General features: G+C 36.8%; 1 protein-coding gene across 1 annotated transcript in view; it reads right to left on the reverse strand.

Moving 5' to 3' along the window:
- The window catches only part of CDH8 (cadherin 8), a 369,599-nt gene that overhangs the window by 238,785 nt on the left and 106,240 nt on the right, over positions 1-24,574 (reverse strand). Inside the window, exon 2 of the mRNA XM_065898690.1 lies at positions 15,330-15,624. Coding sequence (XP_065754762.1) covers positions 15,330-15,624 — 295 coding nt within the window. The remainder of the gene's footprint in view (positions 1-15,329; positions 15,625-24,574) is intronic.

The raw sequence follows: 24,574 nt of genomic DNA on the forward strand, positions 1-24,574 counted from the left end.
AACCAGACTCAAAAGCAAAAGCAGTGTATGAGTCCAGCTGCATAAAGCACAAAGCAGGCAAAACTTCTCTATGCTTATAGAAGTGAGGATATTGGGAGGAAGCACAAAAATGAATCTTGCAGTGCTGGGAACTCTTCTGATTTTTTAGCTGGGTGCTGATTACATGTCTGCTGGGTCTGTGAGCTTGTGCTCTTATAGTATATGCATTTTACTGTGAGGCTATTACACTTCAATGCATAATTTAAAAGTATGTATGGGGACAAGAAAAGGCCAAAATGTAGAAAAGCCTGAACAGAAAGAAGAATTGCTGTCTACGCTTATGAAAAAGTCTAACTTAGCCATGCCTTTAGTGCTACATCAAGCAGTGGCGATAATGCCAGATTCACATCACATGGTCTTATTTCCGTTGCTGTGTGGTCCGCGAAAAAGCCCTCACAGTGCCCTTGTGTCTTGTTGACTGGAGCTGTGAGACACTATAAGAGCAGCTCTTAAGATGGATACTGACACTTCTCCTTTCATTTAACTTTGACATTGTAACTTGTTACCTATACACAAATGAATGGGGAATGTTTGATATTATTTCATTGTCACCAAATGGTATCAGTGGCCTAATAATTACACAGGAATAGCAATACAAAAAAAAAAAAAAATACTGGGGTGATTATCATTATTCAGATGATGCTGTCAAGGTGAGAAAAAGACAATAAAGACATGCTCAGGAATGAATTTTGCCCTTTGTTTTCTGTCTTGATCATCTAGTTTTTCTTTTAATACTAATTTTAAAAAAGAACAAAGCACAGAAGACTGTAGGTTATCTTACATCTATTAATAGGATCTGAGAACATAAATGGATGGAAGAGTGACACTGCACCCAGCATGAAGAGTCTTTTTTTCAGACTGAACTCAGAATATTCCTTCTCTCAATGTCTCTTTCTCTCCCAGTTCAAGGAGATGCATGGCCCTTTTACAAGCCAGGCAGAGGGATAGCCCATATCCCACTCTGGTTCTAACTTTCCCAAGGATTTAAATTTCAGTTCATTGCTTTTATATGGGCAGCAGTCAATGGCAGTAAAAGAAAAAAGAAAGAAAAAACCTCTTAATATGTTATTAAGATACGCACGACACATTATTAATACCCATCCATACAATGCCTTGCCCTGAAGAGCCAGGATCTTTTATAAGGAAGACACAAGAGGGATAGCGTATTCCCCAGGTTTGTATAATGAGAAAACTGCACACCGAGTAGGCATAAATATTTATCATTTTATACACTGTTTACATAGCCAAGAAGAAAGGTGCTTCTATAGCTACTCTGATAGACCAGAATTTCTTTGAATAATTCCTTTTCACTGGCACCCATAGCATCCAGCAGAAAATTTTATATTTCTTAGGAAATTTTTGTTTCTAGGAAATATAGTATCGCCCCACCTGGTCTTTTTGAGTCATATATGGAGAGATGGAAGTATCATAGAAACCAGAGATGGGAACTGAGATTCAGTGTGTTTCTAGGACCAGAGACTAAGAAATCCAACATGTGAAACATAGTTTTTCTGTTTCTCTAATATATATCATGAAAGGATGATGTCTACCTGGTGGTTCCTAAGTTCACATATTTTTACACTGAGCTGCTTGGAAAAATACTATTTCAGTATTTTCTCAGTCCCCATGGCAAATGCCTGGGATTGAGGTCATTGAACTAGATTGGTGAACTGTCTACCTGTGTTTGAAAACAGAAGCAACACTTCACAGACTGGCTGGTGGTTATCCACACTGCCAATGGGGAGATGGACTGTGACTAGAGAATAAACACAGTGTGAGTATGGCTGACATTAGGTGGGTGTTCATTACAGCCTCGAAAGAGGAAGGTTCTCCATAGGTGGTTGTGGACCACAAGATGCACACTCCTGTATTCATTCTTTTTTTTTTTTTGCATAAACTTTCAAAAAGCAGAAATAGGCAGAGTAGCAGTGGTAGAGACAACTTGGTGAACAGTGTCCATAAACACATATTCCAAGACTAGAAACAGGAGGACCCATTTTGAGAGAAGAAAGGAAAGATAAAAAAATCCTCTGGGGCAGCATTTCCTAAAGGTATGGAGATCTGACAGCATGTTAAGATAATTCCTATTTACAGTGTGATCACTGGAACGCATACAAGTATATCTGTTCATCTCTATATTAACTAATTGCTTCCTATTCTAGGTTTTCTACCATAGTTTTTGCCTGCTAACGAACGAGGGATATCTTTACAGTGTTTTACAGATTACTCATAGGGCTTTCTGGTACATATTTTGGTTAAATCAATTAAAATTTCTTATAAAACTAAATATATTCTTACTGAGTGATACATCAGGTATACTCCGAGGTATTTCAACTGAATTGAAAACTTATTTCTAAACAAAAACCTGAACAGGAATGTTTTCATAGTAGCTTTATGTATCATCACACAAAACTGGAAGTAATCAAAATATACTTCAATAGATGAAAGGATAAACAAACTATGGTAACCCCCATACAATGGAATACTATTTAGGGTTTAAAAGAAATGAACTGTCAAGCCATACAAAAATTTGAATGAATCTTAAATGCATATTGCTAAGTAAAAGGTCTATATACTATTTTAGGATATTTTAGAAGAGACAAAGTTATAAATTCAGTAGACAGATCAGTGGATACTAGGGGTTTAGGGAATGAGGAAGTTAACAGGTAAAGCTCAAGGGCTTCTTTTTCAGGTTGTAAAACTATTCCATCTGATACTGTAATGATGGACATGTGGCACAATGGACTTATCAAAACCATTAGAACTAACTTTACAGCACAAGTAAAACTGAATACATGCAAATGTTTTAAAAATTAGGATGTGGGGTTTCCCAAGATGGACTGCAAACAGTGACAAAATAATAGAACTATATTACCATTGTATTTGTAAAACTTAAGTATATATATATATATATATACATACCTCCACATGTATTTGTCCTCCCTCTATCATCTGAGAGGGCCTAGAATCAAAGATAGCCCAGCAGCAGCTAGTATACCTAGCACTCAGATCTTGGCTTCTAATACCCCAATAAAAAGAACCAGGGTTCCTTAGAGGTATAGCTAATTCTAGAAGCTAGGCAATAAATATACAAGATGAACCTGAAGCATCATGCACTGTAGGAAGGTAAGAATGTATATAAGTGCTAAAAAGCAAACAAAAAATAATGGACGTATGTGGAAGGGACACAGGTGACAACTAAAAGAGCTCCCAATGCCCAAAGCTGGAAAAAAAAAATAGGCAGGAAAATAAAGTTGCATTGGATTATAACAAAGTATAAAATGACCCTTGAGTACTATTGATTAAATAAAAGAAAGAAGGGAAGGAAGGAAGGAAGGAAGGAAGGGAGGAAGGGAGGGAGGGAGGAAGGATGGAAGGAGGGAAGGGTAATCACCTATGCACAAGAAATCCACATGAGTAACGTAGACAACTATGTATGGGGGAAGCATGACTTCCCACTCTTTAAGTATGTGCTGCTCATAGTGACCTCCTTCTAAAAGGTACAGTGTAGAAAGCAGAACAAAAGAGTAACTTTACAGGAGAGAAACCTGACAAACTTAATACCTCAGCCAGGTGACCAAGGTTCACATCAACAGGGGTAAACCCTATTGATAGTATGTATTGATATGATGTGACGAAATGGCAGTCTTCCTCCCCGATATTCTACCCCATGAGACAAATCTCAAATGAGGGAAATTCTACAAAAGTACCTGACCAGTACTCACCACAATTGTTAAAATGCAGTGTCAAGGACTTCCCTGATGGCACAGTGGTTGAGAATCTGCCTGCTAATGCAGGGGACACGGGTTCGAGCCCTGGTCTGGGAGGATCCCACATGCCGCGGAGCAACGAGGCCCGTGAGCCACAACTACTGAGCCTGCGCGTCTGGAGCCTGTGCTCCGCAACAAGAGAGTCCGCGATAGTGAGAGGCCCGCGCACTGCGATGAAGAGTGGCCCCTGCTTGCCACAACTAGAGAAAGCCCTCGCACAGAAACGAAGACCCAACACAGCAAAAATAAATTAATTAATAAAGTCCTACCCACAAACATCTTAAAAAACAAAAAATGCAGTGTCAATATTGGTTCATTAATTTTAACAAAGTACCATACTAATGTAAGATGTTAATAATAGTGAAATGTGGGTATGAGGTATATGGGGACTCTCTGTATAATTTCAAACCTTTCAATAAATCTAAAACTATACTAAAATAAGAAGTTTATTTAAAACCAAAAGAAGTTCCACACTTAAGCATATGATTTTCTATTTTTTAAAAAATTCCATAGCTGGGAACAGATGTTCACTCCATATGTATCCAGAGATATGACCCTAAGTCAAGGCTGATACAGGGACACAATAGCTCTAGAAGAAAGAACACTGATACCCCATTTAATAAGTCTCTGACTTTGGATTCTGACCCTAGTGCATCCTAAATTAAGTCAATCTGGCCACACAAACTGCATTAGTATGCCAGGGTTGCCGCAACAAAATATCACAGCCTAGGTGATTCACACAACGGAAGTTGATTTTTGTACAGTTCTGGAGGCTAGAAGTTGAAGATCAAAGTGCTGGCAGGGTTGGTTTCTCCTGAGGTCTCTCCTTGGCTTGCAGATGGCCACTGTCTTACTGCCTTGTCACACAGTTGTCCTTCTGTTCATATGTGCCCCTTGTGTCTCTCTGTGTGTCCAGATTCCTTCTTCTTTTAAGGACACCAGTTAGATTGGATTAGCCCCTGCCCATATGTCCTCACTTAACCTTAATTACCTCTTCAAGGGCCCTACCTCCAAAAACAATCTCATTCGTAGGTTCTGGGGGTTAGAGCTTCAGCATATTAATTTTGTCGAACAGAATGCAGCCTGTAACACAAATACATTTCTGTTTATTTTTTTTTCAGTAAAAATATGATAATAACATGTAACCTATAAGACATATAATTCTTATGTAATATATGATGTGCAATGATAATACTTGACATATATAATGTTCTTTTCTAAAAAATCTATACAGTGTTTTCCATAGTACCTAGCCTACAATAGAAACTAAATAAAGTATATCTGTCATGGCTTTGTTCTCTATCAGTTTAGCTAAACTGGGATTACATTTCTAGAATTCTCTTCCCTGTATTGTCCTGGTTAGGTTTGGCATGTGATTTTGAAGGCAGAAGTGAAGAAGACAGACAAAATGCTAGTGTAGAATATCGGGCACTAGGGCAGCACACGTCTGACTCAGCAGATTCTCAAGCTCACCATGCTGGCACAGAGCAGAATCCCGCTCACAGCTCCTTCAGCAACCATAAGAGGTGCTCCTTAAGAATGTCCAAGTCCCGGGCCAGGTCCATGCACAGCCATGTGACAAAGGGCACCAGCTTCTCCTGAAGGTTATCTGCCACGTGGAAAATTGAGGTGGGAGAGCCAGGTACAGGCTCCTTTTGGATTCCAGCATATTCCTGGTCTCTTCCACTTCACTTCCAGCTTTCCTTCCCATCACCCCATGCAGAGACAAGAGCTCTTCTATCAGCTCTATTGTCGTATATGGTCTAACCCCTATAATAACTCCTCCATTACTCTGTGGACTGTTAGCGGTTCTGCATGTCTGACGGGAGCTCTTATTTTTACCCATGATAAGACCTTGAGTACATTTTAAGCTTGTGTGCGTCAGTTTTCTCTTTTGAAAAATAAGAATAATAAAATTCACTTCATAAGGTTGTCGTTACGATTAAATGAATGTACCTGAATAGTGTGTTTGGCGTAAAACAAACTTTTAAAATATTAATCTCTATGTAGTCATAAAACAATTATTCGTTGTGCTAACCTTAAATGAATAACATTGCTTTGGATTTCAGAAGAAACACATATAGGCATTTCAACACCTATTCCAGAGACCCTTATTTGATGAATTCCCCCTCTCCTACCCCCATGTATTTCTTGAACTCAAACCACTCTTGTGGCTTGCAAAGATTCATAAATGGCAGATAATGAGATCCGAAAAGTCTGACGTGGTTATAAAGAGAAGACTCCTTGGTGTAATGCTCCCTGACAAAAAAAAAAAAAGAATAAAATCATCTTCAACAGTGGCACAAATATGGTTATACTGACTTTAAACTCTTCCAGCACAGACACAAGGAATAAAACCTTGTTCCCTTAGAATTGGAGATGCATCTGAGACAATCCACATGTTCTCACTTAGAGCCTCATGATGTAACAATTTTTTGTCTTTTTTTTTTTAGGATATCTAATTATAATATCAAATACACACACATGTAAACACATACACACTTAAATTTCTTTCCTCCATATATCTACATACTTATATTTATCCTCAGTTCTTTTAACAGCTTGTATATCTTCTCTACCATCTTTTATCTACAGGCATACTTCATTTTATTACACTTCACTTTATCAGTCTTCACAGATACTGCATTTTTCACAAATTGAAGGTACGTGGCAACCCTGCATTGTCAGATGACGGTTAGTATTTTTTAGTAATATTTTAAAATTAAGGTATGCACATATTTTAAACATAATGCTATTGCACACTTAGTAAAATACAATATAGCATAAACATAACTTTTATTTGCTCTGGGAAACCAAAACATTTGTGTGACTTGCTTTATTGTGCTGGTCTAGAACCCAACTGACAATATCTCTGAGGCATGCCTGTATTGATCTATTTGCCTATCTATGCATGTAACTATCTTGCCATTTAAATTTCATCGTATTTTTCTCTATGTGACATTACTGGTAAGGAGAATAGGAAAAATGGCACATATCTCACACAACTGTGATTGCTATATAACCAAAGAATAAAAGCAATTTGGGTCTAAAACTCAAATGGCAATTTTCCAAGTCCAATGAATCCAGGAAGTACAACTATTAAGTCCATTATGCACAAATATCAAAATTAAAGAAATAACATTAATACACAGATAAAGACTCTAGGAACCCCTACCAGCTCTGAGAGCCAAGGAGGGCATGACACACACCAAAAATATATTGACAAATGTGTCCCACATTCATTTTCAGCCAAGACTTCAGGATTTCACAAATGCATGTTTCAGAGCTGCCCTGACATGCAGTGGATTCATTTCTCTGACAGGCGAATGTGGGCAAAGGCTGAACTCTATGTGCTTTTTCTCTCTAGCCCCTTTTAATTCATGATTTCCTGAAACGGCTATATAACAAAAACTTGTAACCTTGTGGGTATTGATGCTAATTCACAGAGCTCTAGACACAAGCATGGCTTGAATAACTTAAGAATGATTTGCCCTTTTGCATCTAGAGTCAATAAATGTGTTGAATCCTAAAATATTAATTCTTAGGTGAGGACAAAGAGAAAGACAACAGGATCATGGAATTGTCTAGATAGTATTCCCCCTTTGTTTCTCAACCTTCCATCTGTGATCAATGTTTTTGTTAAGTGTTTTGATTTTCCTTAGAAATGCAGGTTTACTGATATGAGAATACTTTTCAGTATTTCAAGTACAGAAGATTACTTGAATAGAAAGCAGTAGATGTCTTATCTTTTCAGAAAGGTTCACGGTAGACCTGGATGAAGTATTATTCGCCATAGGAACTTTCTCTGACAACAGGCTAGTTGGTGTAATTTCCAGAGAGGTTATCCAGTGTATCCAGAAATAGGAAGAATCAAAATGTAAGTGAGTAGAAGACATATTTCTGAAGAACTTAAAGAGACACTAGGATAATCAAATTGAGCTTAATGTGATAATCAAATTGTTAATCAAATTGAGTTTAATTCTAATGAGTGATCACAGGGATAAAATGGAGGGAAAAAGTAAGAGGGAAAGAAACAGAATGTTAGCCCTAGCTACTGTTATGAATAGGCTTAGAAACCATTGTTTAATCGGTACGTTGATGGAATGACCTGGTTTAAAGGCACAGGTTGAGACATATAGTCAATGTTGCTTCTTCACTTAGATACTGTTAATGCTGAGTCAATGCTTTAACTTTAATCTTCTAGAACACCAATTCAAATTATGAGATACTCATGAATGGGAGATACAGGTCTCTAAATTAATCCTATTCCACACAGAGTGACCCTGTTCACCAGTGGGGATGGAGTTAGGGGCAGAGTGTTAAATTTGTTTTCAATAGGTTCAAATTTAAGGTACTTATGTAACTTATTGAAATATATTTTTGTAATATTCTATTATATAGGACAAAAGTGACACCAACATTACAACTTGTAAAATCGAATGAGGTATTTCATCACATTCTCTTGTGATTTATATAATTCTGAAAAATTTTTATTGGCTAGTGATTGAGAATTCATCTTCTAGAAAGAATTCAAAGATTTCTAGTATTTATATGAAATTCCTAAGTCGACAGACCAAATCTACAAGAAGAGACCATTGAAAACACCTAGTTTATGTTGGCCATGAAACCCCAAAACAAGAGTGGGTCTGAAGCTCCTGAGCCAGTCCTATAATGAGTAGTTCTAGAATTTTAACTATTTTCAAAGTGAATGAAAGTTGAATTTATATATACATGTGTATACATACATATATATATATATATATATATATATATATATATATATTTTTTTTTTTTTTTTTTTGGCCACACCACGAGGTTTACAGGATCTTAGTTCCCCAACCAGGGGTCGAACCTGGCCTCCGGCAGTGAAGACACAAAGTCCTAATCACTGGACCGCCAGGGAATTCCCCTCTATATACTTTTAATAACTTCCCTAAGCTATCCTACCTGCATTCATGCATTTTTATGGGTTGATATTTAGCCCAAAGAACATTAAAATTAAAGACATCAGGTATATGAGTTGACCTAAAAATAGTAAGAATCTCATTACGGACAATACAATCAATTAATTATATTATTGCATTATCACCTAGTTGATTAATAAAATATCATCTTATAATTTAGAGAGTAAAGAAGAGTAAGCATTAAAGCAAAATTTGATGGAAGGAGTTTCCTCATCACAGAAGGCATTCAAATAAACCTTGTTTATATCCCCACCATTATACCCCAAACTTGTTCTGAGCCATAATGCAGAAATAACATAATGGCTCTTGGAAGGCTAATTTGTTTTAGGTACCTCTCACAGTTAACTGCCAATAATTTTCCCATTTGGATACTCCAGTAATTTCTAAGCCATAGATCATTTAGGGAGACCTTTGGGAACCACTAAAATCCACATATCAGAAATCACTGCTTCACAGATACAAGGTTCATCTATTACACCAACTGTCTATGTATTCCTAATGGAGGTTTACCTTCCTTACGCAGAACAGAAACTACACAATCCTCACCCCATCTTAGAGTTTTGGAACCACAGCTGTTACAGGCATTCATATCAGGTAGAGAAGCTGGATTTCTTTTTAAAGTGTTTATTTCAATCCTCATGATTTCCCGCCCATGTTTTCCTAAAGAATTTCAATTTTGTTCATCAGCCCGAATCAAATAAGACAAAAAAGATAATCAAATCCATCAAGATATGTTTTTCCCTTTCTCACTTTGCATCTCTCCTTTGAAATAGAGAAATTCTGCCAAATCCTTTTAAAATCTAGCTTAGAGAGAGGAAGAAAGCCATAACCTCTAAATAAAGAAGATGTATGTTAGGTTTAAGACAATTTGTCAGTATGAACATTCTTTGATCTTTTAAGCTTCTGTGACATAAACTGTTTCTTTAATAATAACAAAATATGAAAATGAATCTCTTTATCAGTTGGGGAATCTTCTTTATATGGGATGAAAATATGTACTGGGCAGTGACAGGAATAACAAGCTAATCCATGTAAGCTATAGTCATCATAGTTTTTAATTTGCTCTTTAGAAATTGCAAATTTGACTATTTAGTTGCGTGCTAAATTAACATGTGACCTAACATAGATTCAAAAATCTCTTCTCATTAGACATGTGTTTGTAAAGCTTTTATAGTATTAAATTATGCACTTCTGCAAGATACTTTTTAAAAATAGTTTCTGGAATTTCCAAAAGGGCCTATAATGTGCATTTATCAAATTCCAGCATATTAATATTTTAAAGACTCTGAAGTATGAAAAGCCTTTCACTTTTTTTAATTCAGAGTTTTGATTTGATTTGTTTCAGTAGATCTATTTTGAGCACAGATTGGAAGATGTTGCCATAGGTCTATTGTATAATAACAAACAATTGATATATACAGGAGAATAAAAGTAGAGAGTATTATATAGTTGCTGCCTCCATTCCTGACTGTCTGCCTGCCACCTGAACACTTCATTCCGAAAGGCATTAGGTATGTCTGGGTGAGGTAAGAATCCATGGAAAGGCAGGAAGGTGGAGGGAGAGTGGAACAGCAGATAAACATTTGTGTCAGGGAGTCAGGGGATGGGCAGAGGGAGCAAATGGAAATCACTTACTACAGCAGTGAGGGATGATCCAAATAACAAATATATTGAGTGTAAAGACACAGGGTTCTCACTGTTGGAGAAAAAGAAACGATAGGAATGAACCCTGTGGTGTTGCTTTAGAGTTGGAGGTACTGAGGTAATGCATGTGGGGTCCTGGATTTGATCCTTTCACTATAAAAAGACTTTACTGGGACAAATGGAGACATGCGACTGAGGTCTGTGCATCCAATAGCAATGGTGTATCACTATTAATTTCCTAATTTTGATGGCTGTATTGTGCTTGTGTAGAGAAAACACCCATGTGGCAAAGACTGACTGAGTTATCTCATGGTAATGGGGCATCATCGCAGCAATGTACTCACTTATAGTTCAGGAAAAATACATTTGGACTACAAATGCAACTTTTCTCTAAGATTAAATTTATTCCAAATTAAAGATAATGAACAGCACAAAAGAAATAGAATGTATTTTATATGGGCCTTCCTCCAAAAGAGGATTTGAAGACTTTTACCATAAAAGAACAAAATTACAAAGAAAAGACATACTACTAATGGTAAGAGAAGACAGGAGAGTGAGAATGACACATAGAAGGGACAACACAAACTGTTTTCAAATGCTGGCATTTTCCTTTTGGCTGAGTTACTGTTTCAAGTAGAGTAAGTTCACTTGCATACTGTGTACTGACAGCCTCGACCTCTTCAGTTATGAGCCTTTGGAAAGCAGTGAGACTTGCCTTTCCAAAATATATTTTACTAAGTAATCTCTTGACCTTCTGGTTTTTTGATTAATATTTTTTGATGGAGAGTGCATTCTTTTTTTGCATTCAGTACCAGGAAATCCAGAGTCAATCCCGGTTACTCTCTGTAGTTTTTATCTTTAACATATTAACAGCACTTCAGCCCCAGTTAGTCACCACATGGCTCTCAATTAATTGTACTGTGATTTGAATTTCTATGTGATGTATTGTTCTTACATTTTTAATGTGCTTAATATTCCTATTTAAACACTGTGTAATACTTCACCCAAACTTCTCTTTGTCCAACTCCTGTCTCAGCTCCTCAATTTAATTTGCAAAGTATGCTGACCTCAAGAGCTCTTCCACCTTGGAAAAATAGTAACTATTATAAATAGGCAGCAGAACCGTAGGGCATATATAAACAAAATTCTCTAGAGATATTATCAAAAATTAGTACAGCATACTGGTTAAACCCACGGGAGGAAGAGCCAGATGTCTGAATTTAAATCCGCTCTCCCACTTAATATCTGGATTTGGATTAGCTATTATTTCCCCTATTTTTTCTGATTAAAAATAAAGAGAAATAGAGAAGTTAACATCGGTACTAATGTAGGATTGTTGTGAATATTGCAAGCATTTAACACAGCTTTGGGGATATAGCAACTTTTTAATACATATTGATCATCATAAGAGTAGTCTTGAATCTCAAAGAAAACTAAGAAAACCACCAGTGCTGTGTTTTATATAACTGTGTACTCAACAATGCAATCATGCCCACCAGCGTAAGCCCTACTTGGCTTTCTGATCCTTTTATTCCCATCTTCACTAATATGCCCTTTTGAATAAAATAGGCTTCATTCCAACATGTACAACTGCGAAACATAAAGTTAAGGCTTGTCGAGCAATTTTTCACTGACCAAGGCATTCATATCCTATACGCAATTTATTGAATCATACTAGCAGAAGCAGCTTGAAAATGGATGTTTGTAAAGAAACTAATATCAATTGAGCACCAACTCGATGCTATGCCAAGTTATTTAAATATAATCATTGAATTTTTCCAAACATACTTTCTTAGGTAGGGATGCTTGTACACACTACACAGGTAGAGAAGATGAGGCTTAGATGGGTCATGTCACTAACACAAGTAGAAAATCTGCAGTCAAATAATCTGAGATTCTACTTCGAAGCTAAATACAAAGTTCATTTTACCTGAACCCAGGTGTGGACACACAATCAGGGTTAAGTATCCCTCACTCTAATATCCAGTAGCAAAAAAAATTATCTATTTAAAGTGCCTGGAACTTAATAAGTGTAGGCACATTTTCACTGAAAAACCAACTTCAACGATGCTAGTTTGGGATCCACAGTAAAAACCAGACAAGCTTGCACATCACTCTTTATGTGGTATTGCTATAAAAGTGAATTCTCATCAAGTTCTGAAATTCACAGTAGAATATAAAAGAGCTCTGTCTACAGCTTCCAAATATGATATTTCTAAAATAATTTGGCTGCCATTTGGGCAAATATATATGTGTGTTTTGTCCTGACAGCTTGTCAACTGGCAGACGGTTCTTGATTATCACATTCATTTCAATGTAATATTGGTAAATTTCTCAATTAGAATTTTACTTTTCACTTTCTGCACAATGAAATCCCCCAGTCCTTGCTGGCATTCTTCAGGGTGTACAGGTGCAGGTGTCGGCATTTCTGCAGTAGCAAAGGAAGAAAAATGAAAGAAGGAAGGAGGGGAGGGAAGAGACAGGCTGGGAGAGAACAGTGGTAATGGGGAGAGAAAGGAGATAGGAGCCGACCTTCATCCTGATATTCACCTTCATGGAAATGAAGGGAATAATTCACACTTGACAATAAAATAGTGCAGTTGCCTCTGCCTCTCTTTAACCAGAGAGGCTGGAGTCAAACAGAAACCAGACACCTCTGTATAATCGATACAGAGGAAAGGTCCAAAGGTACGATGGGAAATCGATTAATAAAAATCATTTTTAAAACCACAACAACCAATTATTGAACACTTATTTACTTCATGGCGCACCCTGACTTTGTATTTTATCACGCGGTTCTCAAACAATGAAAGCAAGATGCAAGTTGTTATCTTTGCATTGTAGCTAAGGAAAACAAGAAACAGTTTAACCTCCTTGAACTTCAAAGTCAACCAGATAATAAGGGATAGAACCAGGATTCAAGATTTCATCCACCTAACTTCAAAACCCACACTTTCAACTGCAGCATATTCCATGTGGTTTTTAGAAGAGATGTCACAAGCTAAGCATTTTTAAAAATAACTGTGTAAAGTTAGTGTAGATTATTTCTTTTAGTTGCTACACTCTTATCAAGAAAAATACTTTAGATAGAGGAAACATGCATAGGTGCACATACACATTGCGTTATGTAGCTAATAATATCTTTAAATTCTTTGTCTTAGCTGAAATTGACCTTGAAGTTTGCAGACGTTTGGGGGCTTTTTTTTTTTTTTTTTTCTCAACATACTTATCAGGCACATAACTCATACACACAGGCATGGAAGCCTCTGACACATTTACAATGAATAGATATAGACTTGGTCATTAAGATGTAGAAATCATAATAATGAGGCAAAAATAGCAGCTTTCCTGTTCTTCATTCATTAGCAATTAAGATTAAGTGTTCTGTGTGTATTACAGCTGGTAATAGTCCTTTAAAACCATCTCACACAAACCTGAATGAAAAGATGGATTAGGCAAGTTCTCTGGCCTAAATAAGTTGATCAAATAAGAGGAAAATAAAAAGAGAGAAAAAAAATATATAGTATTTCTTAGTCCCTATTTACATGGCAGAATCTAGAAGAAGTACAAACATGAATGTGTTTTTGCTTGTTTGTGGGTTTCTTTCTGTGGTAATAGTGATGGTAGAGAGATAAAGTCCTGCTAGAAAGACCTAGAAGTTTCCCTAGAAAAAGTGTCATTTCAGCCAGCCATAGAGGAGTGATTTGATTTTGATAAGAAGGAAAAAATAAACAATAATAGGATTCCTCACAAAAGAGATAGAAAAGGGGAGTCTCGGCAGGAGAAATACATGGGTAAAATGTGAAGACCTGAGGTCAGTTCTGATTTGCTGCTGTAATGGGTGTATCTACCAAAGTTATACTGTGGGTTAAGAAAGAAGAGATCAAATGAAGCCAAACTATTTACCTAATTTTGGCCTTCAATTTATATCTCCACTTGTGTTTTTTTTATTTATCACATCTTGTTCACCTGCTGTTAATTTATGTGATTTTACTGCATAGCACGTATCCTTATAGGCTGTCTTAAATGCAATTTGAAACAAACTAGGGTATCCCTTACATCCACTGCACACTTAGGAATGACTTTAGTGATATTAATCCCCTGGATTTTGGACCCTACCTACTACTTTTGTCAGACCAGGAAGAGCTCTAAAATACCTTTTAAAGTCTGGGGTCAGGGATAAAGTCTGGGGTCAGTATAAAGTCTGGGGTCAGGGATTTCCTTTATCGAGGCCAGAGTCTGGGGATAAAACAAATCCAAAAAGGGGAGGAAAAAGTAGAAAATCATGTTTTGAAATATATTCTGTTCTGTAAAGTATAATGAATATTTCAATGGCTCAGAAAAAGTGGGAGTGAGTCCTTGGTGATAGCAATGCTCCTTTAAAAAGTTCGGTTAAAGTACGATGCCCACAGCTCAGAAGCCTCTGGTAACTGTGATTTCCTAATTCACTCTAGACTCGACCCACCAGCTCAATCCAATATCTGGCTGACTACAGACCTAGACGGTTTTCTGTTTCTCTGTGTGCTGCATCTGCATGTGAATATATACAAACAAATAATTAAACATCAAGAAAATATCAATGGGATTAGTCTGGCATGTTGGAACAAATCTTGATAAATCCGCCTCAGTAACAATACTCGAACTACAGTCTATGAGAGGAATACGAATTCAGCCTATTGAAGCACTGTCGTGTAAGGAGAGATATTTTAATAAAACTGCTTCGTCAGTTCCTATTACTAAGGGACTAAAGCTATTGAGCTATGGAACTGAGGCCAGAAAAGGGGATTTGGAAATGCAAATTAGAGATAAGACGGTAATAAATGTCTTTTATTCAGCCACACACTATCCCTGATGCCAGGAGCTATTTTAAAGATGATTCTTAATAGTTCTGTGAAATTGGAAGCATACATACCCAAAATGGACATCTCTGGCACGGTAGCATGATAGGGTCCATTGAGAAACTCTGGTGCATTGTCGTTGATGTCTTGAACTTTGATAATAAATTCAGAAGGAGGTTCAAGAGGCTTATTTGTCTCCCAGTCCACTGCCTGAGCTGTTAGGGTGTACTCAGCTTTTTCCTCTCGGTCAAGTCTTTTTATAGCATGGATATCTCCTGTTATGTCATTTATTTGAAAGATAGTCCCAGCTCCATCGCCTGATAGGATATATTTGATTTTTTTGCTCCCAGGATCCAGGTCTGTATGTAGCTAAAACAAAAAGGGACATTGGTTAGTGATGTGGCAATTGGCAAAGTATGTTTTACTAACTCATGTTTCAATATAAAGTTGTCTCTTTCTACATTGATTGTAACTTCATCAATGTCTGCTAACAGTAGCTGTACAAAGAGTCTATGCAACTGTATGCCTATCAAGTAAAATATAATGAAATTCAGACAAATATGTTTGAACACTTTAAAAATATACTCTGGCCTGTTCAGTATAAACTGACATGCATTTACAATGATAAAAAGATTGAGGAGAAAACACTAAAATATATGTATTCTTTCCATTTATTCATACATTTACCTGTTCAGTATAAACTGATATGCATTTACAATGATAAAAAGACCAGGAGAAAATACAAAAATACATGTATGCTTTTTAATTTGTTAATACATTTATTGAAAGTTATTATTATTAGTTACCTTTTATGGGTTACTATCTGTGTGCCAAGAACTATATGAATCACTTCTCATATGATAATCCCCGTAATTCTTCCAAAAGTCACTGAGTTAGAATATATCATATGAAACATGAGAAAAGGGAAGTTTGACAAGGCATATTATAACATCTTCAAGGTTTCCATTTGATGGAATCAAGTGCAGTAGACCTAAAATTCAACTCAGATCTGGCTGCTATATTCATAAAAACAGAAATAATTCTAATAATCTGATATATATTAAGATCTTATGTTTATGTAAGTCTTTTTTTTTCCCCTTTGATTTACACAATTCTTCTGGTCCAGGGAAATTATCCCCATTTTACAAAGATGACTGAGGCCAGATTATGGGAGCACATTTTCCAGAAATGGGACTTCTTAGAGAAATGAAAACTTTGCAGCAGGGATCCAGATCCATCTTAGATCATGGCAACAAATATTTATTGAACACCTACTCTGCCTAAAACATTTTAGTAGGTACTGGGGAAAACAGAATCCCTGGCTTTCAAATTTTCACAGTTTATTCTTTAGAGGGAGACTCCTGATACAGGGTGCTTCTTTTTTATACTATGTTGACTCCTATTAAAAACACTAAAATAAGACAAGAATATATATATTTTTAGTTTGTATTTTTAAAAGGAAAATTAATTGAATTATATTTGCAAAATACTGCTCAAATGTACATATTTTCAGCTTAATCCAGTTACTTAAATGCCAGTATAGTTATAGTTCTTGCATCATGAGATTTCAAACACTTGCTCCTTAAAAAATATACATATGTATATATTGAAAAAAAAGTCTTGTGCAAAGAAACTCCTAGAAGCTCAAAAGACACTGCATTCTCTTGGGATCACTTTCATTCAGTGATTGCGTTCTTTGCCAATTTAAATTGCATTTAGTGCCTCAATACATGAAAAGATTTTTTAAAAGACATAAAACAGCAACAAAGCATCCAAATGCATCTAGAGCTCCTATTTTACTTTTGAATACTTTAAAAAGCTAAAGCGTAAGATTACATCAGATACTTACTGAATCTCAAAATGTATCCCTTTCATTTATTGTATTGAACTTATTAACAAGAGCAAATATTGAAATGCCACTTTATCTTAATGAATGTAGGATTATAATTCATTAATATGATATTAATCCTAATTTATGACCATTTTAATTTATGTGCATTTTAACATTCCATTAGCATTTTTATTAAAAAAGAAAATTTTGAATAAAATATGATTCATGGATGTTTCCATTCATATACAGGCATTCCTGAGACACAGAGGTATTGGTATGTGTCACTCTTGTCCATCACATTTTTGCTATTAAAAATTAAGACATTCAAAATGCTGCTACTATTACTTATATTAGAACTTATTTGCACCACATTTTCCTTATATTTATCAATAGCCTCTGATTAGTAAATCGTATCGTACTCCCAGGTTTTGATGATCCTTTGTGTTTAGAAATAACTGAGGGAGAAGGGAAAAGCATAGGTTTTTGAAAAACCACAAAGCTAAGACTCAGGTCTCTCTAACTATATAAACTGGAGAAATTAACGCATTTATTTGAGCTTCAGTTACTTTGCCTCTAATATGGGGATAAAACATCTACCCTGCAGAATTGATTTTAGAATCTGAGATGATCTATTTGAAAAATAGAGAAAAATGGAAGTTGGCATATTAAGTGTACAATAACTAAAACCATTTTTACTTCATAGCATCCTCAACTATGTACGACTATCTGAAAACACTATAATAAAGCCCAGTTGCAAGCTGAGTGAAAAGTTCCCAAGATTCCATCCTGAAAAAACTCTCAGCAAACACCATGTGCTTCCTCTTTCTCCTGAAATTTATTTTGAGCAAATCTCAGCAAAATCCAGAGCCCTCGTGATCTTGAAAGGCAGAGTACTGCGTTTCTGTATTCATTCATTTCATCCTGTTATTTGGATCACGCACACTCAAACACACGCTCTTGCACATGGCTTGTTCAGGTAACCAACTTGACATTACAAATAAAAGACCTGTGGGTATGTAAGAATAGCAATTTACAGGCAGCAAACGCTCATAAAACTCCAGATCTGGACCTCAGGCTTTGGAATGCGTGATGATAAGCTGCTGCTTTTTTGGTTGGTCTTCACATATCTGTTAAAACCTGCTCACTTCAATGCATCAAGACTGTTCTTGTCAATTTATCCCACCCCAGGACGCTCTCTGTGAGATTATGGTACCAAAGGTATCCCAAACGCACCACATTTTCACACATTGTGCATCACCTGAAAGTGTGAGGACCATCTCTCCCAAGAGCTGCTTCTGCTAATTAGGGCAGCATAAGGGGCCACATGCAAACTGGCTGGGATGGTAAGACTGGTTGGCCTGGCTGTGGTACAAAAATACCTCATCCATTCACTGATTAAATGCGCACAAAATATGATTGCAAACAACACAGACATGGTCTCTGCCCTCAAAGACCCATAGGTTAGCGGGAGATAAACACAAATAAACAGAAAATATTTTCTGTTGTTATTGTTATTATTACTACCACACGTACTAACTACATATTACCTGGTAAACATTTTATTCAATACATGTATACTGTCATGTTTTTCTCACAGCCAACCAGAGAACATTTTGCCATTTCACCCATGAAACAGTTAAGATTCAGAGATTTTTAGGGAACTTTTCCATAGAATGTACTATCAGCAAGTGGCGATCTTAACAGCAGAAGCTTTAAAGGAAATTTCCTGGATTCAAATGCATGCTCTAAAGGTCTGAGTGCATATATTAAGTTTACTTAACTCAGAAAGTGGAGCGTGGAGGAACAGAAAAGGCCACTACAAACAAGTAATGATGAAAACTCCAGATCTCAAAGAGGGAGGGAATGGGTGAAGATTCAGAGATAAGAGAGAGCATAGTAAGTGGGAAAAGATGATTTAACATCGCACTGACTTCAGGAGACGAGAAGAGGCAGGAAATAAGAATAAAGAGCAAGGCAGGGGTCAGATTACACAGAGTTTTGAAGGCAAGATAGAATTCAGATTTGACTATAAAGCAACAAGAGTCCATAAACACAAGGTTTCAGTAAGAAGCCTGGCATCATAATAGTTTTTTTTTTACTAAATCACAGTGCTTCGTGTGTGCCCATAAGCAAAAGTCTCAGAAGCAAAGGGAAAGAGGTCAGAGGGAAAACTTAGACACCAATTCACAAAGCTCCCTCAATCTGCGTTCCCAAGCTCAGCCCAGCACCCATGATCTGTCTCATCTACAACCAGACGGATCCCGGTGGTCACTCACAGCAGCCTCGTAGGAGAAGCACTGAGTGTCAGGTATGCAACGAGCGATCCAGTCATGCATATTAAGTCTTCGATTTGAGGGATAATAACGGGACTGCTACATAATTAAGTTGAATTGTGAGTATCAATATAATTACACCTTCACTATCTTTCATATATTTTCAAAATATCCCTTAATTAAAATACAAGTTTAAACTTTAAAAGCCACGGGAAGAAGCTTTTGCATCTCCACTCTCCTTTGCATTCCCACTGCCTAGTAAGGTGCCTGTCATGTTGCTGGAGCTCAAACAATATTTGTGGAGTAAGTAAGGTGAATGCAAAAGAAGGGAAGGAAAGAACATTGCCTCGTTTTACTTTCAAAACAGTAATTTAAAGAAGAGAGTAAAGAAATTTAGAAAAGTTAGGTTCAGTGAGCTAAAATCTTATCCACTCTAAACGCAAAGCCCTTGAGTTCCCTCAAATATGCATTCAACTGTAGCCCCCAGCAAAACAACTGAGACACAGTAGAGGGAACATCGATGGAAACATGAGTGGATGGATGGATGGATGAATGGATGGATGGATGGATGGATGGATGGATGGCAATGGATGAATAACAGATGGACAACAGACAACAAGTATCTAATATACACACATCACTGTTCTCAGAATAAGAGCCCCCACCACCCCAGTCTTCAACAGAATCACCCTTATCTCCCCTGTGGCTGTCAAAGAAAAAAAAAAGTACAAACTACTTTTCTACCTTCTCCTACAAGATTCCTGAGGACACTACAGCACTCCTAGTACAGTAGAGCCTAGAGAAGATAAATTCTCCTCTGAGTGCCTATTTTAATACCAAAGAATGATTTAATTACCATGCTGCCCAACTTTTCCTGGAGAGTGAGTGATGAGGAGTAGGATTCAGTGAACTATGGGGGAAATCAGCACCTCATCGGAAAATCGGTAGCTCTGACATCAGAACTTACTTTGAAGTTCCACTCCCTCCAAAAGGAAATCCTAAGAGGTTTCTCAACTTTCCTCTCTTCCTTTAGAGAAGTCTAAGTTACAGGGAGAGAATCAGCATCTTTTGAAACCCAAAGGGGTTAACGGGGATCACTACAACATGAATCTCTATCACTGATGCCTGTTTTTCATCAATCTGCTCTCCCTTGGAAAGAACAGCAAGCTTAGCACACTTAAATAATATTAAATCTTACACTGTACTCTCCCTATCTACCAGGTGCCTGTCAGGGAGATACTGTCAGCGAACAGACGGATAATCTAATCCTTAAGTTATAACCAATTAACATCAAAGATGGGACCAGAAACCTAGCACAGTATAAGTTTTTGACCTAAATGATAAGAGTGCAGGAATTCACTCTAGATCAGGTGCATATTTAGGCTGCTAGGAGAGTGAAAGGGCCAGCAGAGAAAGAGTACAAGAGGGTATAAGAAGAGGATACTTTCATGTTCCTGAACCGTTCTTCCACAACAAAGACCAGGAGTCTGACTTGAAACCTACTTATTTTAACTTGTAGTTCAGCCTTCCCGTGCACTATAGAACATCTCACAAAAGATGCTGACCCAACATGAAATGGTCCATTCGAGAATGAGTTTGAGTCCATCGTTGGATTCAAGCAGAACTAGACAACCGCTGGTTCTTCTGCTTTAGAGCTAAATGAAGCATCACATGATGGTGGGAGATGGGGTAGGAGGGGTGAAGATGTTAGGATGGACCACATAACTTGTAAAATGCCTTTATATGCTGAAATGTTATACCACATCAGTAAATCTAAATAATCATTCCAGCCAGTCATGCCACTCTTTTTTTTTCATTTATTTTACTGAAGTATTGTTGATTTACAATGTTGTGTTAATTTCTGCTGTACAACAAAGTGACTCAGATATATATATATATATATATATATATTCTTTTTCATATTCTTTTCATTTATGGTTTATTATAAGATATCAAATATAGTTCCCTATGCTATACACTAGGACCTTGTTGTTTATGCATTCTATATATACTAGTTTGCATCTGCTAACCCCCAAACTCCCAATCCTTCCCTCCACTGCTCCTCCTCCCCCTAGGCAACCACAAGTCTGTTCTTTATGGCTCAGTCACTCCACTCTTAACAATTTGCAGAAACAAATTATAAAACTAAAGCCAGGTAATAGACATAAAAACACCCCAGCATATTAGTAAGATCAAGTTGGGAACATGCACTTACTCTCACGATCATACACTCTAAGGAAATAAATTCAGTGAAATGATAACAGTCCTCAAAGTCATTCTCATATAAACCAAATGACTCTTAAATTTGTCTTATGGAGTGAAAGGCTAAAGAAGACACAATCCCCGATTAAAAGACTAGAACAGAGCATCCTACACTGGAAGTGACCTCTACTTTGACAAAAAAATTCTAATGTTTTACAGGAGGCAAATGTGTAGCGTCCTGATATCTCAGAAGTGTGGTCTTTGCATTCCGTGCCAGCTGCTGATGTGTATGCTGAACAGCTTAACCTGGCCAAGGGGACCAGTGCCCAGAGAAATAGAAAATTGGAAGCAAGTCTGAGTGAACTGCTGCTTTTGGCTGCAGGGACCTGAAATTATAGTCAGAATTAGGAATGCATTACTTGTGCTACTCCTTTAAATGGTTAAGTTCCACAAAGGGCCTCTAGGTACATTAGTCAACAATCTTCCAACAACAAGCATTGTACATGGTACATAGCAAATGCTCAGTAAAGTCTAATTGCTGTTTTGTCTGCACAGGACCTACCATAACTTCCTGCACCTTATCAGTGATTTTACCAGGATGAGAGGCACAGGTTCAGTAAATGTATGGACTTTCTCAAGCTCACATGACTAACAAATAACAGAACCAGATGTAACCCAGTAAATCAGATTTCAGAGCATACACATTTTAGCATAATTCTAGAGAGATCCCCAGGAACGCATACCTAGTTAGTCTGGAGACCTCCTATTTCACTAGATGAGAAGGAGGCAGAATGGAGAAGCCTCTCTATTCTGTCCCTATATGGCAGTAGAAATTTCCTATATATATTTAGAAGCTATTTGTATGAAATCATGCAGTACAGTTCATCCTAAAAAAGTCTGAAATAAGAGTAGACATAGAAATAGAAAAGCAGTATGCTCAACTAATAGGAATGCAAATGGAGAATATTGACAAGAAGAGGCTGGCCAGCTGTTTACCAAGCCAACATTCATGACCTTGGCAAATTTGCTACTATCTTGTCTGGACCGCAGCTTTATAGGTTTGGAAACATGATGTGTCAGCCTTATAGCAAATCCATCTCTCTTAGCCCGACGCCAACAAAGAAAGTTCCCAAGCCCAATTTTTTTAAAGGCAACATATCAGTGATAAATAGTATTTCGACTATTTAAGTGATCATGATGAGCAATTTCTCTTTATATAAAGACCCACACACAAGTGAAGCCAAATGATCCTTGTTGATAGGATTCAGAGAAAGGAGAATTAGATGGATCAATTCCATAATGATGCCATGGGAAAAAATAGCATAAGTATGCCCATCCTACAAAAACAGTCTTAAAATTGCTCTAGCATGCTTAAGTTTTGTATTCTCAGATTTTTTCTTTTCCTTTAAGTAATGAGGTGGAGGCTCCGATATTTAAGCAACCACAGGTAAAAAAAAAAAAAAAAAAAAAAAAAGAAAGACAATGAACTCCTTTCAATTGGACGCATAATTTCTTATGTATGTTGATAACATCCTGGTTAACATATTAAATCTTACAGGGTTGGAAGTCAATATGTTTCTCTAAGGCAACCAAAGATTAATATAGTAGTAATTCAGATTATGGGAACCAGAATGAGAGCCTGATAAGAAATAGAAAAAACTGTAAGATACTGAGCGGTTTACTTAACCTCCCCAGATTTCAGTGTCCTTATTTGTAAAATGCTTTAATAACAGGTTTAACAACCTATCTATAGGGTTTTTGTAATGATTAAAATGTGACAATAGGTGATAGATAAAGGCATGATACCTTTTAGGAGCCAAAATATTCAAGTAAAACTGCATATAGGGTGGATTCTTGTGGAGATTGAATTTTGGAATTACAATGATAAGTTCTGCCAAACCTGGAACTGCTTTCCAAGAAAAATACATCTAACAACATAGACTTCAACATGCAACATTACTCTGTAGTGAATATAAGAAATGTCACTTCCTTTTTTTTTATTGGAGTATAGTTGCTTTATAATGTTGTGTTAGTTTCTACTGTACAGCAAAGTGAATCAGCTATATATATATATATATATATATCCCCTCTTTTTTGGATTTCCTTCCCATTTAGGTCACCACAGAGCATTGAGCAGGGTTCCCTGTGCTATACAGTAGGTTCTCATTAGTTATCTATTTTATACATAGTATCAATAGCGTATACATGTCAATCCCAATCTCCCAATTCAATCCACCTGCCCCTTCCCCCTTGGTATCCACACGTTTGTTCTCTACTTCTGTCTCTATTTCTGCTTTGCAAATAAGATCATCTATACCATTTTTCTAGATTCCACATATATGTGTTAATATAAGATAGTTGTTTTTCTCTTTCTGGCTTCACTCTGTATGACAGTCTCAAGGTCCGTCCACGGACCTACAAATGACCCAATTTCGTTCCTTTTTATAGCTGAGTAACATTCCATTGTATATATGTACCACATCTTCTTTATCCATTCCTCTGTTGATGGACATTTAGGTTGCTTCCATGTCCTGGCTATTGTAAATAGTGCTGCAATGAACACTGGGGTACATGTGTCTTTTTGAATTATGGTTTTCTCAGGGTATATGCCCAGTAGTGGGATTGCTGGGTCACATGGTAGTTCTATTTTTAGTTTTTTAAGGAACCTCCATACTGTTCTCCATAGTGGCTGTAGCAATTTACATTCCCACCAACAATGCAAGAGGGTTCCCTTTTCTCCACACCCTCCCCAGCATTTATTGTTTGCAGATTTTCTGATCATGGCCATTCTGACTGGTGTGAGGTGATACCTCATTGTAGTTTTGATTTGCATTTCTCTAATAATTAGTGATGTTGAGCATCTTTTTTTTTTAACATCTTTATTGGAGTATAATTGTTTTACAGTGTTGTGTTAGTTTCTCTGTACAACAAAGTGAATCAGCTATATGTACACATATATCCCCATAACCCCTCCCTCTTGCATCTCCCTCCCACACCCCCAGCCCACCCCTCT

The sequence above is a fragment of the Phocoena phocoena genome, chromosome 20, assembly GCF_963924675.1.
Source record: "Phocoena phocoena chromosome 20, mPhoPho1.1, whole genome shotgun sequence".
Taxonomy (NCBI): domain Eukaryota; kingdom Metazoa; phylum Chordata; class Mammalia; order Artiodactyla; family Phocoenidae; genus Phocoena; species Phocoena phocoena.